The sequence below is a fragment of the Gymnoscopelus braueri genome, assembly GCF_963280865.1.
Source record: "Gymnoscopelus braueri genome assembly, chromosome: 14".
NCBI classification, from domain to species: Eukaryota; Metazoa; Chordata; class Actinopteri; order Myctophiformes; family Myctophidae; genus Gymnoscopelus; species Gymnoscopelus braueri.
The window spans coordinates 36,600,719-36,620,108 of record NC_137619.1 but is presented as its reverse complement, the minus strand read 5'-3'; the positions used below and the strand labels follow the sequence as shown (position 1 = coordinate 36,620,108).

The window sequence follows — 19,390 nt, the reverse complement described above, 5'->3', positions numbered from 1 at the left end:
AGACAAGACAAGACAAGACAAGACAAGACAAGACAAGATGATTACAATATGTCTAATAATATCACACCCATTTTCAAATCAACACACTATTATAAACTACTTAAATTACAATATGTCTACAATAATATCACACCCATTTTCAAATCAATACACTATTATAAACGATATTTAAGTTACATTATGTCTACAATAATATCACACTCATTTTCAAATCAATACACTATTACAAACTATATGTTACATTATGTCTACAATAATACACCCATTTTCAAATCAACACACTATTGTAAACTATAGTTAAGTTATAAGTCCCAATCAAAACAAACCTGTCTCCTCTTCTTCAACCTCCTCCACGACCACGTCCACTTCATTTTCTTCCTCCTCCTCTCTGTGGCGTCTCTCATCACCTTCTGGTTGAGCTGCCTGGCTCTCATTCAGTATGTTGTCAGTGTCACCCTCTGCCTGACAATAATTAGCAGAGATAAGCTATTATTAGTATTGGAGTGTGGACAAGTGTTGAGAACTAGCACTGGTGCTATACACTTTAAGCAATACATCTGGTTTGTCTAATGTGATTGTGATTGTGATGACAAATAAATAAACATAACTTAAATTTAGATTTCTTCAAACTGAAACAGAAAACATTAAGTGAGACAGAGAAAATATAAGACTGAGACAGAGACACTAACTTACTACAATATACTGATTGAGCATATTCTATTTCTTACCATTTTCTCCACTTCTTTTGTTATATCCAGGAATATGTTGTCCCTCTTATTGTTGTTATCATCCAGGAATTCCAGGTCTTTGAAGCGGGGATCAAGTGCTGAGGCGTTGTTGAGGAGGTCTTGGATATAGGTGTAACGGGGATCAAAGTCCTGTCTGAACTTCTCCTTCATCTCGACAATGACTGGTAGATCGCCGTCATCTGGCTCAAAATCCGCCCGCATTTTGGCCAGTATTGGGGCAATGATGGAGATAGTGGGGGTCTTTTCCTCGCTGAGGAGCTTGGTTGCCAATTTCAGGGGGGCCATCAGTTTGATGATTTCTGGGATCACTGTCATCTCATCCTCTGTGAGGCAAGGCAGGCCTCCTCCCCGGGTTGGCTTGACTCTCCTTACTGCCAACACCACAGCAGGCTGCTGTTCCCAATAACGCTCCAACATCTCCAGGGAACTATTCCACCTTGTGGAGACATCATGGATTAGCTTGTGGTGTTCCAGGTCACAGGTGGTCTGCGTTTCAAAGAGAGCATCAGTTGCTTTGTAGCTTTTGTGAAAAAATGTTACCACCCTCCTTATTTTCACCAGGAGAGTTGACACTTCGTTCACCTTCAGAGCTTTTTGCGAGGACAGATTAAGTGTGTGTGCAATGCATCGCACATGCGGCTTCATTGATGCTTCTGTTCCAGCCAATATCATATTTCTTGCATTGTCTGTGACCAACGCAGGCTTCTTGTCGACAATCTTCCACTCGCGGCAAACATCCTTCAGTAACTCTCCCAGATTTATTCCTGTGTGGGCATCGTGGAACACTCTGGTCTGTAGAACAAAGTTTTGCATTTCCCACTCATCATCAATATGGTGTGCCGTCACTGTGATGTATGCGTCAGTGGCGCAAGACGTCCATCCATCCACTGTAAGTGCAACTCTTTGTGCATTGCTCAGCGACACAATTATCTCACTTTTCACTTTGTTGTACAGAGCGGGGATTCATTTGTCAGCGAAGGTCCCCCTGTCTGGTATGTTGTACCTGGGGTCCATTGTGTGGAGGAGTTGTCTGAAGCCCTCATCTTCTACAACACTATAAGGCTGGATGTCTTTGCAGATGAAGTAGGCGATAGCGTCAGTTATGGATTTAGCGCGGGTAGAGTTTGCTGCAAAAGGACCGCCTGGGCCAAAGTAACTTGAGATACTTTTCTCACCAGTTTTGCTGGAGCTCGGTTTAGCATCTGCTTCGGTGGAACTGGAATCTGAAGCAGCGGTAGTCGTATCAATACCATGCTTTCTCTTCAAGTGAGTCGCCAAGTTAGTCGTGCTGCCATTGTAAGGTTTAGAAGCACGGCATTCTTTACAAATGACGTGCGTCTTGACAAGTGTACCATCTTTCTTGAAAAACCCAAAGTACTTCCAAACGTTTGATTTGTACTTATTAGGTGCATTAAAAATCTCTTCTAACTCTTCACTCTCCCGGACTTCCATGTTTGTTTGTTATTACTCGTTGCTCTTTGTTGCCATGTCAGCGTATTATAAGCGAGTGAAAACGGCTTGTTTTCAGGGGTTTCACCCTCACTCTCACAGATCCGTGATTCCATACCCCCCACTTTTTGAAAAAAAATATATATATATATATTATTATTATTTTTGTGATAATAAATCGGTAAAATCAGGCAAAAATAAGAATTTAATAACCTAACCCTAACCCTAAAACCAAAATAAAGTAACCAAAACACCGGAAAAAAAACTAACAACATTTTTTTAATACAAATTTCGTTTACATTTGACAGTTACAAACAGGTACAAATTATATGCAAAGATTTGCAAAAAATAGCAGATCTATTCTTTTTAAATAGCAGATCTAGCAGGTCCCTGCTTGTTTTCATTGGGGTTTCATAGACCTGGCTGCTTTCTCTCGCAGAATCTGGCAACACTGCTCCCGGCTCACGTCCATGTCCAGAACAGTGATGGTGCATTCAATGCGCCTCGGATACACAGGATTGAATGAAATACAACATGAAAAAATCGATGTAACCATGGATTTTACCGATTTTACCGATGCAGACACGCAGCGAACGATGCATCACGATTTCACCCGTCAATTGTATCCGATACACATTGAATGAACCGGTGCACTTGCATCGTGCACGTTTATATCGATGAACCGATTCGTATCGATTAATCTCCACATGCTTAGTTGCAACGCTAGGTTTGAGCAGAGTGGAGCTGTCCATGGTGTCGAGTAGTGCTGGACAGGTGAGCTCTGTCCATGGTTCTGAATTACATGAACTGTGAGCTGTCTATGGTACTGAGTAGTACAGTGGACAGGTGAGCTCTGTACTGTCCATGGTGTCGAGTAGTGCTGGACATCCCAAAATACTTTCACGTTTACTTCCGGAACCTCACTTTCGAGGTCCATTAAGGCACTCAACATACCCTTCATTTCCATCGTAGGGGAGCTAGAGCTTCTAGGGACATGGAAAGAGACAGCAACGGCCTTGATAGGTCAAGGAGGTGCACCTTTTTCCATTTAAGGTTTTCCTCCTTTACATCACTGTACATCTATGGGAAACCAGACGACTATAGCACAAGATACTACTACATCAGCACACTGTAACCTCTCAGCCTGAATGAAAAGAACAGTACAGTACAGTACAGTAGACTATCAATCAATGCGCGAGTAAATATGTGCACATTGTTTATGTTATCCATCACTTCCGGAAAGGGCAAACGATGCTGATTTACTGAACTGTTCTAGTTTATTGTAATTCCTTGAAGTCATTGAACTCATTGCTTCAATATGCGTCTACCATTGCATGCCAATTTTTCATACTGCATCATTCCACTATGTTTGTATTGTCTACATACTGTAGCTCTGTTTACTCAGAACTCAGAAGCCCTTTATTGCCAGTGCTGTACAGTATGTAGGATATACACAGGAATTAGGTCTGGCTAAAGTACAACATGAAACGTAGGACAGCAACAGTTTACAAAAGAAACAACAATGAATCACGCAGACACTACATCTTGGGAGGTAGGGTTAATGAGCTTCAGGAAAGAAGCTGCGGACGTGGCATTTACAGTATAACATGTGGGAATGGACCTGTGCCAACTCTGAGATGGCAGTTTAGCAAAGAGGTATGGCTGCTGGGCTGTGTGGGGTCTGTTACAATCTCACCAGCTCTCTTCATCAGCCCAGTATTGTATTGTGCAGGTAATTTATTGCCAGTAGCTGACACGCAATGATCATTACATCCGTGTTTCACCCTGAGTAACAATGCCAGAACAAATCTGAAGGCTGAGTCTAAGGTTTTCACAGGGGGGCATGCATAAAACAACTGCGTTAGACCACTGTTACCACATATAGTAAGCAACTAGTAGGCGATTAAGGGTGTTGAGACCAAAACCAGAACTATTGCATCATTATTCCACAGAGGAACAGCCACAATGTTGACTTAACCTATGAAAACAGACAGATGCAGATGTGTGCGATGTAAACATTACTCTACAGCAGTAATAGCACGACAGAAACGCGTTTGCCTATAATGTCGATAGAGAAAAAATCTCCCATTAAAATATCTGAATCCTACCACTGCAGAGTTAGGGGTTTTAATCAACCATGGTGCATCCCACTTGCCAAGCATCTAAAAAAGAACATAGTTGGCCCTGTTCGGGGAAAGTGTGTCAATGGAGTTTATACCACAGTCTAGTCACGACATTTTGCTGATGGGATTTTATATTACAGTGTATAGTCTTGGCATTATGCTGATACAGTAATATATTTTTTCTGTGACATGGTCGGCTTCCGCCTTTAAAACAAAGCTTCTCAAAGTAGGGCCCGAAGACCCCCAGGGGTCCTTGAAGGGGTTCCAATGGGTCCACAGAAAAAAAGATGAACGGTTTCATTTCACTATTATTTCACTGGCTAGAAGTTAGCCCAATGAGAGAATGTATGAGAATGACTCTTCAGATCATATAGGTTTCACTCTATCCACCTACAGTATGACAGTTGTAGAATTCTGACTAAATCTAATAAAACAACAAAGATATTCTGTGGTCCCTGGCTGGCACAACATATTGTCAAACGAGGGTCTGTGGCTTAATATATATCAATTTGGGTGTCCTAGACATAAATATGTTTGAGAGCCACTGCTTTAAAATGATATATTATTTGATGTTCAATCCTGTGATCTATCTCCCCCTCCCTCTCCCTCTCCCTTTCTGCTATCATCTCTCTTTTCCAGTTGCATTCTCTGGCCTTGGATTCACCTCCTTCTACCTGGCAGGGAAGCTGCAGTGTTTTACGGACCAAGGTCGGGGGCGTAGTTGGCGTCTTTGTGCCATGGTGCTGCCCCTCTACAGTGCCATGATGATCGCTTTGTCCCGCACGTGTGACTACAAACACCACTGGCAAGGTTTGTTCCACAACTCACTTCATCAGAACAGGAGAAATGGATCTAGATTTGAGTATTATTGTTATTTCAATGACTCAATGAAAACATTTTTCAATGACCACTCAACATAAATCAGATTTCAATCTGCTTGTGGAGGTTGGCTGTCCAAAAGGTTGTTCAAACTTAAAAAGTTACGATGTGTATGATGAACACATCACATACATCATAATGATAAAACAAAATATATGTACGTATATAAAACAGTACACAATAGTGTCTCAGTCTTGCTGGGCAGACCATCCACTTGTCTCACCAGAACACCATGGTGTTAAAGTGAAAAAGTGCTGCTAATAATGGTGTAAGCTATAGTGCATGTGGGTCTGATTTAGTGAATGAGGTGGCATTATGAGCTATCAGGGCTTGAAGGCAGAGAATGATTCCAACCATCTGTTTCTCACATCACATCAGAAAGAGCTGGAGAGAGGCAAGAAGGGAGGCAGAGACAGGGATGGGATCGGGGAAGAAGAGTAACATGACGTGACATGACAACAGTCCTGTAATGCTCTACTGATTATGCTTAGAATACCATATGTGATGGTAGACAGAAAACCTTTCTTTCTTTTTTCCCCCAAAATTTTTTATCCCATGATTTTGTAACCCATTTTTTCACCCAGTGCCAATTGCCTATAGTATGTAATCCTGGGCGCTACTCTCCCTCTGCCAGCCTAGGGAGAGCCCAGAACTGAGCTCATGCCTCCTTCAATGCATGAGGAGCTAGCAAGCCGCTTCTTATCACGTGACAGGGGGGAGTTTCCCCGATAGGACATAACACGTGGAATTGGAACACGTTATTCCAACCAGTTCCTTTCCCCTCCATCAGGCGCCCCGGCTGTCATGGGGGAGGCGGTATAGCGACCAGGATTACTGTATGTTTTTTTTAATGAGGGTAACTACCCTAGGGGACATGGGGAGAACATGCAAACTCCACACAGAGAGGCCCTTTCACCAACCCCACTTACGGTAGGGGCACTGATGAAGCCTGAGGAGAGGACACGCCCCCAGTGTCCACAGCGTCCCCGGCGGGAATCGAACCCAGGACCTTCTAGCTGTGAGGCGACAGCGTAGAAAACCTTTCTTAACGACCAGGACTCCACTATCACAAGAATTGGGCACATAACTATTTCCTGACACAAAATGAACTCCCTGTGTGTCCCTGTAAAGTTATTGGGCCCACAACCTCTTTGCTCAAGTTGTACCCATTCTTTTTGTTTTCATTAATGGAACAAAAAAATCCTTCTGCAAATCCCTGTACAGTAAGTAAGCTGCAGCAGTTTGGCCCATTAAACTCAAGTGGGCCCCCATTAGCCTGACTACTGAGCCATGCTTGATGGATACTAATACACTCACTTTCCCCTTAATACATACTCTGGTCTCGGGAGTGAGGAGGCGGGGGCGTGGCGGGGTGGGGGGGGAGGGGGGGGTGTGTCGGTGCTGGTGCTCTAGTCACTTTCTGGATGATGCCACCATAATATACAGCTCCAGGTTACAGGGTATTAACTTAAGTTGACAGAAGTCAATGAAAAATGTACAACTGTACGTAGCAGGGTTTTACTTATTTGTAGAAATCAATATCAATGCTCCATTGTAATTCACTTCACCCACAAGCAGGAAACAATCAGTTGTTTTGATTTACAACTCTATATACAACTCTCAAGTCTCTATTTCAGCTGACATGCAATATACAGTACATCATCAGGCAACCGCATTTTGATGCATACATATAACATTTTAGTCTGGATCATGTGAGTCATAACATACTACTGTATTGACGCAGAGGGCCTGTCCTTACTGTCCCAGAGGGTCTGTCCAAACCCACTCACGAGAGTTGCCTGTCCAGATCCACTGAGCTAGAGAGGGCCTGTCCAAAGTACTGTCTGCACTGCAACATGAGCCCAGCACTCAGTAGAACACATTCATAGTCTGGACTTTCAGTTTGGTTGCATCACTCTCTCAACAACCCAAGTAAAAAAGTATCTCATGTTGCCAGGAGACTGGCCAAAACTCTGGTTGGCTGTTGATTTAATGTTATTGTGTCATTCTACATACTACTTTTTTTTTTTTTTACATTGTAACTGCAGCTGTAGGAGGCCAGAACAAAAGACTTTCACCCACTCCTTAGAGGTCTTTTCAGAGGCAGACTGACACTGCCTGCGTATATGATTGGATCTGAAGCTTCTTTATATGAAAAGACAGGCAAACAAACGCTCCGCAAGTAAACACCATGGGCACACTATGCACGGTAACCATGGAAACGGCTATAGTGCACTAGCTTACTGTATCCCTGCCAGTATAACGGTGTTTTCATGGACTACACTGGTTCTCAAACTTTTTAATTTCAGAGACGCCCATAACTCTCAGAGTTACAGCCCTGTAAGGGTCCATTTGGAACCCCCTCGAGGAACCCTGTGGGTCCCTGGACCCCACTTTGAGAACCACTGGGCTAAAGCAATATTGAAAGCTCCTCCTGTTTATGTCCCGATAACTGTTTAAAAACAAGATATGACACACTCATATTATACCAGGTTTCTCCAGCGTCCCCGCACGGAACCAAATGGACCCGTGGTTCTGTACTTTCCTAGACCTGGTTGCTTATTTATCTCACTAAACATGGCAACGTTGAAAGGCCAAACGAGGAACAGCGCCACAGACCATAGAGATACATACAGTGGCCGAACAAAGTATTGTGGGTCGTCTTTAGATCCCATATTCTGAGAGGACATTGAGCCCTCATTGGCTAAAGGACCAGCCAATGAGGAAAAAGTGACGCAAAAGTCAGGACTAGCGAGTGTAGATTTAGACCAGGTTTTGCAACCTGGTAAAAATCTAGGAAATCACAATACAAGGCAAGGGTCAGTCTCATTGATGCACTGAGTGCAAAAACTTTTAAAGTTGATTCACTTCTGGCAGTGGGCAGGCGTGTGGTGAGATGAGCATGGCCACAACGGTTTCTCTCATTGAAAATGAATTACTAGGCATGTCAGTCACTCCCTGTCTGATAGTTCTTTATACTGTAAACTTGTGATGTGACAATAAAGTTGAACCTTGAAACTTGATCTGTGTTAGCTATCAGTTCAAGTGTAGTGCAATGATAATGATAAAGCTAAATTACTGGACATTATAGGCTACAGGGAAATGGAAATCTTTTAAAACCCTTAAAGAAGCACGCTGCTTTGCACAAGTCACAGGTGCGAGGTGTACCATTTTCAGTTTTCACTGCAAAATGAAAACATTTAAGATTCCACGCTATAGAGAGCGCTTTCAAAAAGTCGTTTTTGACAATAATTGTCTCCTTGTGGACGTACAAAGAACGTTCACTGTTGCATGTTATTGTTGTCAGACAGAAAAGCCTCTATAATACTAAACCTTGGCAAATACGGTTGCAAACGCAAACGTGTGTACTGAACCATGTGTATTTGAAACTTCACAGATGCCTTTGTTGGAGGAGTGATCGGGTTGCTGTTTGCTTATATCTGCTACCGGCAGCACTACCCACCATTTCTGCACACAGACTGCCACCTGCCTTACGCCAGTCTTGCTGCTGCGACCCACATACGCTCCTCCCACCCGCAGGACGACCCCCAGCAGCCCACTGACAACGCAACCAGCCTGCCCCTGGAAGGGCTAACTGAGGGGCCAGTATGACTAACAGCCACGAGCCAGACCACCCTTATAACCCTCACCCAGCCCAGCCACAAGCCCTCCCACCCCATCCCCAATGACTGACTGAGTGACAACTTATACACATTCCAGTGAACACTAGCGTCCCCTTCCCTCCCTCCCTCCCCCTCTCTCTCCATCCATTTCACACCTACTGTGCATCATTTTCTTTTCTTTGTTATTCCCTTTCCTGAATCAGCAGCTATGCTAGTCTATATTTAGAAATTATGTATGAGAGGATTCCAGTAATATGGGACACCACTGCTGAGGGAAAACAGGTAACAAATAAAAAAACATGTTGAGAAAAGTTTTTATGTTTGAGGGTATACACTCAGTGGCTGTGAATGAATGAACAAAAGCATTGTTGGATAGACAGCAAAAAATGTTGTGGGGCGTTGTTGAAGTTTACTGTATCACTATGGCTTAGCAGGAAATGGGGTTAGCTGGTATTCCATCACTGCAGTCTGTTTGATGCTCAGTTTCCGGAGGGTTGTGGAGTGGGGAGCGGCCCCATAGAATCCCATGAGATGTCACAGCAAACAATCCATGATACACAGCAACTGAACCATCACACGCACATCACGGTATGTTACAGGGGTCAGTTTTTAAATCATCTAACATCATTTAAAACTGGTGCAAGAAATCCAACTACATTGGAAAGGACTGTGTGCTATGTTTAGCCCATTGTCTTTGACTCACGGTACACTTGACATTACTGTCAACCATTTTTCAGAACATACTATAGTTTGATTTTCAAAGAAGCCAATGGATTCAGTAAATTTTCATGGTAAGGTATGAAAATCGACTTGCAAGTAACTTGTAATAACGTTCTTGAGATACTGTACTGTAGGTACAGTACTACAACACACTAAATATAACTGCAGGTATTTTTAGTCAAAAGTTATGTTATGGGTTTTAATGCATTTTGAAGAGCGGACCGATTTGAAAAGCCTTAGTTCCTGGAGAAAAGATAGAGTTATGAACAACAACGGAAAATGTTCGTCCACTACCTTTTTTTTCACTGACGAAAACGAAATAAAAACTAAGCTACGATGACAAAAACTATGATTAAATACACTGACAATTTCGTCAAACAAATAAAAACAAGACGAACATGTTGGAGAGGACTAGTGGACAAGAGATCCAGTAGGACTAAGAAACACATCGCAGACACGTTGTGAGCATGTAGATCGGCTATTTTCGTTTTTATACACAAGTATAAATCAGGCATTACGACGCCATCAAGGCCTGCCAAAATACATTTTGGTTGACTAAATCAACTGTAGTTTTAGTTCAAATCTTATCATATTTAGTCAACTAAAATTAGATATTTCAGGTGACTAAAAAATGACTAAAACTAAATAAAAATGCTGTCAAAATGAACACTGGTTATGAATGAAATTCAAACAGCAACAACTTACTAACCACAGTTATATATGACTAAACATTGACTCAAATATTCAGGTACGTTTGGTAACATTTGACTTTGGACAAAATGTAAACAAACATGAAGTCTAAGAATGAAGCCATTAACTAGGCAATGGTCCATGTTTATGTATTATATATGACCGGAGATGTGAGTAGACAGTGAAACATAGATGCCAGTAATGTCCTTTATGCTCGAAAGCTGCAGTTTGAGTGGAAGCTAACGACTTGTTCTAAGACTACTGTAGATAAAAATGCTATATTCTGCCTTCCTGCTTCTGAAAGTTCCTGGTTGTCCATGGTAACATAATGATAAATATAGAACAATGCATTAGTGGAGAGAAGCATTGGCCCATGACAAGGACAATCTCCCCCAGATATAGGTTCCTACACTCCGTTCCCCCATTTCTTATTTTCCATCTCTTCCCTTCTCCTGGGAACTTATAGCGTAATGTCATGCTCCCTTGATAAATACTCCACCTACTGTATCTCTAGCTCTTATAATCCCCCTACACACATTATCACCTGCTCTCTCTCTGTCTCTGTCTCTCTGTGTGTCTCTGTCTCTCTCGGTCTGTGTGTGTCTCTCTCTCTGTGTGCGTCTCTCTATGTCTCTCTCTCTCTGTGTGTGTCTCTCTATGTCTCTCTCTCTCTCTCTAAGCAAGTCTGGGCAGGCTAAACTCACAGTAAAAGCTCACAACGTGCCACAGTTGTCAGCTTGTAGTTTGGCTATTTTCAGACAGATTTTGCAAAAGAAATAAGCAACGAGGTCTATGAAAACAAGCCCAAAAGAAGCGATTAATAGGCCACATGAGCACTTTAAACATAATATATTGGCTATTTGAAAATAGCCGATCTACAAGCTCACACTTGTGAGCTTGTAGATCTGCCATCTTCTAAAGAAAATCTTGGGAATCATTTTGAACATTTTTGGAAACATTTTAAGAACACAAATCTTGTACCCTTTGTACCCCCCAAGAACCCTCTTGTCCCTGGCACAAAATATTTTTAAGATGGGGGGGTCGGTGGACAAATACATATTAATTAGGGGGTTCTTGACATGAAAATGTTTGAGAACCACTAGTTTAAAGGACATAAGTAAACAAGTCCAAATAAGCAACTACACTTCAGAAACAAGCCCAAACACCAAAAACCGCTACTAATCGCGGCTACTAAAAGCGGCTTTACAGAAAAACAAGCCCAAAGTCGTGTATAATAAGCAAACATGGCAACACTGCTTGATCATTGTAAATGGGTCTAAGCCTACTGTGGTATAATAAATCAAACATCTTATTTATTATTTATTATTTTACATGCAGGCACTTATTTTTCATTGTCGTTTCTTGTTTCAAGGCTTAATTTCAAAACACAAGATTGAACAGTAGCACATACCAAAGATTATTCAACAAAATAGATTGTATGCACCCCATGGTGCTTGTTTTCTATAGGACACAAGACATGTATTCATATAATAGGTTCTATTTAGAGTCAAACAATTTGTAACCTTGTATCAGCTGTGTGTGCACTGATGGATTTTAGTACCCTTGGTTACTGTTGCTGTTGTCTGGTTTCTGTGACACAATTGGGATGGCATCAAACCTCACCATACCTAGAAACTAACAAACCAAAAGTGCAGGAGGGTAAATACTACTGCGGCACAACACTTTTGGTGGGGTACGCACTCGTGAATTCACATTTAACCAAATAACAAAATCTGTGGTTTTCGTTGAGATTTTTAAGAAAGTCCGCTTTGACGTATTTGGCTATCTTTAGTGTCAATGGACTGAAATTAGTATAAATTAACAACCGTTAGGAAGAACGAGACTGGCTGCATGCATGCTAATGAGTTAGCTGTACCCCACAAGTGCCTGGATGGTCTTATGTGTACAAAGAAAATGGGCTCAGTAAGCTCTACGCTGTTCTAAAGGATGAGAAAAGACTAACATTCTTTTCATCGTCACTTCAGTCACACGCAAGCCTCTATCACAATCTGCGATCCATTGGCAGCTTCATAAATGTTTGTGTTTGTGTGTGTGTGTGTGTGTGTGTGTGTGTGTGTGTGTGTGTGTGTGTGTGTGTGTGTGTGTGTGTGTGTGTGTGTGTGTGCGCGTGTTAGATTGAGTGTATTCAATGTGTGTCACTGTCCCCTGTATGTTAGGGGAGGACTGTATCACTTGTGCAATACAAAATAAGTAAAAGGCAGTAAGTAGCCTTTCCTGTCATATTTGATGGAGGACCGTTGACAAAGGTGCTAGACTCTGGGCATCACACTCTTCTCACACTTGATATGAGACAGAGAATGGACCATCAGCCCTATGGAATTACATGCGGTGCCAAGATTGCCAGCAGCTCCAAGGCATCATGATTCATGTCTCCTGAAAGTTGGCTTGCAAGTGAATTGTAGCCTGTTAAACACTTTTACTCTGGCATCCCTATTTTGGGTATGTGAATATGGCCGACGATTTTCAAAGACTTTATCATAATTAATAAAATAAAATAAATACAAATTCAAAGATTTAAAAAAAAAAGTATTTTCAATACATTAAATTAAATTGGAAATTTGACACATTTGCAAAATAGCAGATCTACAAGCTCACAAGGCGTTGCAATGTGGCACATTGTGAGCTTGTCGATTGGCTATTTCAGCTATTCGTCATATAAGTATATGGGGCTTAAGTGGTTAACAGTAGCCTACATGGCTCAATGTCTATCAGGTTACAATATGTAACTCTTTCATTTTTAAATACATGGGCTGATCAGATGATGTTTAATCTATCAGATACTACATTATATTCCACAGACCTATGGTTTGCCTGACTGAGCCACCAAATATTAACCATAACATTATTTTTTTAAACTGTGTCACATGGTACATAATGCAGTTACCATAACTGAAGAAAAAGATTATAGATATACAAGTTTACTGTCGATGGATATTTCTCATTCTTCAAATCACGATACTTAAGGGTGACCAGTGCTTATTATTATTATTATTATTATTATTACTATTATTATATTTTTTTAATATTATCATTACAGGAATTGAGGGAAAACAAATAAAAAAATAAAATAATGAATAGATGTATTTTCTTTGGAGAACAAAGAGTGTAGTAGATGCTTACTTATCATTGACCATGGCATGCCAGTCCCATTTGTGGAAAAAAATACTTTTTTTATGGATAAGCATGTCTGGCCTTGAGAGCACTTTGAACTGTGTTTTGCTGTTTATATATTTTGTGTACAACAAAGGACTGCAGCTGTGTGAAAACCATCCGTGACAACAACAAAGGAGCATTGTGTCCTTTGTGAAAATCTTGCTATTTGAAAGCTGCATCCGTGGCTGTAAAATGTAACTGTTCGCCACACAAGCGCAAGCCGTTGCCATGGATTCAATACCATTAAGCCCGATTTATACTTCATCGTAGGGTGGTGCCGTTCACCAAAAATAGCAGATCTCCTATTTTTGGCTCGTGACACCATCATAAAACGGAGCATAAATTAGGCATCAAGCTCCAAAGTTTGAGGATGTCCATATTAAGCTGATATATCTTGTGTTTCGAAGATAGATATTATTACCATAACTTACTATATGCAAATGAGCACCCTTATTATGTAGCAGCAGATGTTTGAGAGGTAAATTTCCCCGCTCAACAAACGTATACTTTCAATGGACTACCTGTCAGTGCAGGCAGAACTACCTTATCAGCTGGGTGTGTGCGTATTGCTCTGTTCTCAGTGAAGGTGTGTGTTGTGCTGTTGTACATCAGTTGTGCTGCATTCTTGTTTAGCGTGTTTCCAATAAACTTGTGAATATGCTCGAGACTGCCTGTCCTACTTTTTTTGCCATTCAAATCTCACCGGTCCATTATATCAGTGGTTCCCAGGCGACGTGCAAAGGCACAATTGTGTGCCATGAGACAAGTCCAGATGTGCCTAGGGATTTTGTGATAACCAGTTATTGTTGCAATATACTGTATACAACAATGCAAATAGCTATGAATTTTGTTCATTTTCCAATACAGAGGCAAATTCTATATCCTAAAATAAATACATTCTACCCACTTTCAACCTGATGTCCTATTTTGGACATGTCATTATAGGCATTTAATGTTAATTAATGTTGTATTTTTATTTTTATTAAAAAAAATCTACCGTATATCCTTCTATAGATGCACAGAATCTCGATTTACAACCTCACCATGTGTGTTGCCAAGAACCCGAGGGAGTGCGCTACCCGGTGTGGAGTTGGTCAGATCAGAGGTTCTCCAAAACATATCTATAAATATGCAAATCCCCATGTATGCAGATCCCTGATGCCATCAATCTGTCTGTGTCCTTTTATATCTATATACTGTATGGAGATATATATGACATCATATTACTGACATCATAGTTTGGCATCCAAGTACCAGCGAGGTACTATCTCTCGGTGTCCCTTTTATGCCCATGTACTGTATGGAGATCTCTGATGTCACCAATAATATGACATCATAGTACTGCCTACTGACGTCATAAGTTTGCCTCCAAGTACTATGAGAAAGGGTACTGTGACAACGGGTAAAGGGTACCGTGGGTATTGCATATGTGGGCAACATTCCGAATGGGCACCCCCCTTGTTAAAAAAAAAAAGGACTGAAAATAGCAGATATACAAGCTCACAACATTTGGTGATGCGACGTGTTGTGAGCTTGTAAATTGGCTATTGTAGCTATGATTACAAGTACAGTATATGCTTTGAGATTTTCACTTGCCCATTGGTGTGCCTTAATTGGGCACAAAAAGTTTTAAAACCATTATTATACCATAATATTGAGTCTATATCCCAGTTATTTTGAAAGGCTGGAAATATAATACCCAAAAGCTTTAATGTTGGGTCCTTGACACTTTAAGTAATGAAAAGCGAATCATGCAGAAACCAAAGACCTAAGGTTGCTCTTTCTGGTGTACTGGTATTTAGCATTCATCAATTAAGTGTCTTTTTCAAAGCTTATTTATGGGCCAATGACACTTGGTAAAGAGCGAGGACAAGAAATCGAGAGGGAAAAGGGTAAGACAAATTCTCCTCCTGAGGAAATAATTACAAAAACAAAAAGGAGGATAGAAAATATATGAATATTAGTGAATATTTTGAATTTGAATGTCAGACAGTAAGTAGTACGGTAGTGGTCAAATGGCAGGTAAATTCATTTATATATTTTCCAAATTGTAACAACTTTGGTGTCATGCAGTTTACAATTTTACAATTTGGGCATTTAGCAGACACTCTTGTGCAGAGTGATTTACAAGAGCTGCGAGCAAATAGGAATAAGCAGATTAAGCATGAACTCTAGTCAACAAACAACAGGGTAAATTGTTGCATAAGTAAAGGGCAAAGGGAATAATGTAGTGCCTCAAAGAAATTAGGATACCAGGTAAACAATGAACCTTGCATCTGTAGCATAACATGCTATCTAAATAACATTCTTAACATTTGTGGTCCAAAACAAATATATGTAAGAGAACATGAGAACAAGTGACAAAGATACTGTATATATCTACATAGTAAACTAGCATCTATTGAAAAAAAGGTTGACAAGAAGGGATAAGGAGAGAGGAGTGCTAGGGGATGAGATGGAGTGGAAAATTGGGATAGAGTCTGCACTTCTGACTGCAATGGGGAGTTTATTTCACAGTTTGGGAGCCAGGAGAGAGAAGAATCTAGGACATGTGAAGCATTGTCATGCTTTTGATACAGGGCTTTAAGTGAATTATGCTTAAGTCCTTCCTACAAGAGTCAAAACTCTTGATACGCTTTGGAAACCAAATGAATTATCTGCTCAATTAGGAACTCGGTGTGGATCAGTAGGTATTTAAATTTCACTTTCCCCCCAAAATTACAAACATTCAGCAATAATAGCAAGTCTACAAGCTCACAATGGGCTGCAACTTTTGGTGAAGAAATCTGGTGCAGAGGGAAAAAAAGGAGGGGGCCAAGTATAGACCCCCGGAGGACCCCTGTCAATAGGGTTTAAGTGGTTAATTGTCCTACAGTATTTACTCCTGGATCCACTGCAACTGATATTCACTGCAACCATAGTGTCATGGAGTGAACGTAATAATGATATCAGTCAAGCTGTTACCACAACAGAGACTGCTAAAACGCAGCCAAGTACCAGTGCACATTACCAACATAGTTAAGAATTATATTTTCTCTTTGTTATGCAACATGTTTACAACAGGAAAAAGGGTTATTTTCCTTAAAGAACGCAAGCGGTTGTGATGCTGTATCACAGCCATGCCTTTCATGCCTCAAAACACCCTTGAAGGACAAGTTACCCTGGGTCGAGACGAGTGCTACAGATATGGAAGCTACGTAATCCAGAGGCATTCAACAGGCATCTAATATCACTTAACATTGCAATAACCTTCAAGTGCTCACACCACACTCCATCACCCGCAGTACTTTTCAACCACCTACTGCTCCCAATCGCATTTAAATGGAGATCTCATAAACATTAAAAATAGTGCCCACTATCCCCAGTGGGATAGATGTTACCATAAGAGATGTGCACTTAGCTTTTGCACTGTTGAGGCACATGGAATAACTTGGAATTGTACCAACATACTGTACTGTAAGGTAATGTCCCTGACATTTAGAAACCCCAGTGATTAAATACAAGTAAGACGCGCGAACGCGGGAAGCGAACGCAGCTCGAAAATAACAATAAGAAGAATAGAAAGGAATGAGCAATTGTAGAGAAGTGGGTGGTACAGTGAAATTAAACTGTCCTCAAACTAAGGCGTTTTCAACTTGCCATCCGGCCTGAAATATGCACAAATGACATGGAATTCTTAGATATCCCAATAGCTGAACTCGTCTAGATGCTTTTAGTTGTGTTATTTTTGACTGTAGCTGCTATATTTCTCTCAGAGGAGTGTAATTAGTCACCCAGGGGCAGGCGGATTTCAGCCACACTGTTGAGATCTGTCAGCAGCCAATGAGAGCGTGAGTCACATGGGGGCGCGGCTGCACACAGGCAGTGCACACAATACTGCACACAGACACACACACAACCCGAGCACGGTTTCATAGTAAGCTCCACTTGCGCGGATTCCGCTGCGTTCGCAATCATTAATGGATCGTTTGAAGATATTTTTCTTCACCCCTCATCACCAACAGGATTAGAGGAATTAATGTGTATTACCTTTGAACAGCACAACTTTTCAATGCATTGCAACTCAAGCTTTTCATAATTAATGACTTTTCTTCTATTCTTTTTAATTGGTATATTTCTTGAAAAACAGTGGCGTCTGCATTATTGATGAAGTCTGAAGCAAGCAGCAAATAAAGGAGTCATCAGAATGAATCATAACTATGGATTTGTTTAGCAGAGCCAGAATCCTCTTTTCAGAGTTTCAACTGACAAGCGTGCTGAACAGGGATTTAACCCATTAAGACCAGCAACACATCTGTGTAATTTTAAGATTTCTTTGGCTATTCAAAAACAGCAGATATACTTGTAGATCTGTTATTTTTGGGGGGGGAAATGTGAACATTTTTGAAAATCTTATATCAAATATATATAGTATATATTGATTTTTAACTCAAATCTTTGCTTCTGGGGTCCCTGGAACACAATATTTTGAGATGGGGGGGTTCGCGGACAAATGCATATCATTTTTGGGGGTCCTTTACATGAAAAAAGTTTGAGAACCACTGATTATAGCAACATAAGTTATATAAAAAATAAAAAAAAACTGTTAGGATTTAGAAGACAGAATCCACCAGAAGCAAAGATTTGAGTTAAAAATGTTTGCTCTGAAAAATATATATATTCAAAGATTTTCACGATTTTTCCAAACATAGCAGATCTACAAGCTCATAGCGCAGAACCCGTGCTATGAGCTTGTAGATCTGCCATTTATGAATAGCCAAAGTATAAAATGATGGTTAAAATCTAAAATGACAGATGCGTTCCCGGTCTTAAAGGGTTAAATGACAGATGATGCAAAGAGGAAAAAAAAAAAAAAAGCTTTCTGCTGCGTTCACCTGACTCACAAAAACAAATAACAAAAATAAACACTAAAAGGAAAGTTTTGTGTTTGTGTGCTTGTTTTAGCTTCTGTATGTTATTTGCATATTTACATTCCCATTACTCTGAGTGCATTAGTGCCTCTTCCTTAAATCGTTACTTCGGGGCAAAAGAAGTATAATTGCAACTTTGCAAGTCTAATTCATTCCCTTCACATAGTAAATGTAAATGTAGAGTGCTGGCTAATGACTTGGTCAGGCCTCATTACAAATAGCTACGGGACTAATTATTACAATAATGTGAAAAATCCTATTCAAAGTACCCCTGAACCATGTGATGTAAAATCACTGTTTTAATTTTAGACATCGGAATCTGTTTACCCGTCATGTGGAGCATAACATAGTGAAAACGTTTAGTTTTTTTAGTTTTTAAAAGTGTTCAGAATCTATGGGGCTCCGTATGTATGTATGAGAATATCAGACTCACTTGCTCTAATTCCATTGTGTGGTTATTTTGTGTAATACAATTATGTTATTATTGCATTATATAGGGCTTTCACGACTAGAGATTTTTACTGGTCGACTAATTTGACCCAGTGGTAGTCGACTAGTTAATATTTGCCTATTAAAAAAAAAAGGATAATAATAATAGTAATGGGCCATTACTATGGCATTAAAACAATGAGAAAAACTATTAACTATTCGACTAGTATCAACAAGGTCGACTAGTGGTTATACTAGTCGACTAGTCGGCTAGTTTTAAAACAATGAGAAAAAAAAAAAAAAAAAAATATTTTTACTATTCGACTAGTACCAACAAGGTCGACTAGTGGTTATACTAATCGACTAGTTGGTGAAAGCCCTACATTATAGTGCAATTTAAAGTGATTGTCTGACAAATATAGCCACAAATAGTCCCTAGAGAATTTTAAACATCTATGACTTATTAGCCAAGCAATATTTTTTTTGCCAATATTGACTAAATTCAGGTTAGTTGGGTAACGTTTTAATGACGTTTGACACAAAATCTAACATTGAAGACATTAAGAGAAAAGTAATCTATGTTTATGGCCAAATCTGCAAATAGGCAATGACATGTATTGACCGCTCAATGGCCTTTTGCGCTA

General features: G+C 40.3%; 1 protein-coding gene across 1 annotated transcript in view; it reads left to right on the top strand.

Moving 5' to 3' along the window:
- Positions 1 to 8,812, top strand: part of plpp4 (phospholipid phosphatase 4) — a gene marked incomplete at both ends in the record, with an annotated part of 78,416 nt that extends 69,604 nt beyond the window's left edge. Inside the window, 2 exons of the mRNA XM_080449490.1 lie at positions 4,961 to 5,131; positions 8,598 to 8,812. Coding sequence (XP_080305616.1) covers positions 4,961 to 5,131; positions 8,598 to 8,812 — 386 coding nt within the window. The remainder of the gene's footprint in view (positions 1 to 4,960; positions 5,132 to 8,597) is intronic.
- Between the last annotated feature and the right edge of the window lie 10,578 nt (positions 8,813 to 19,390).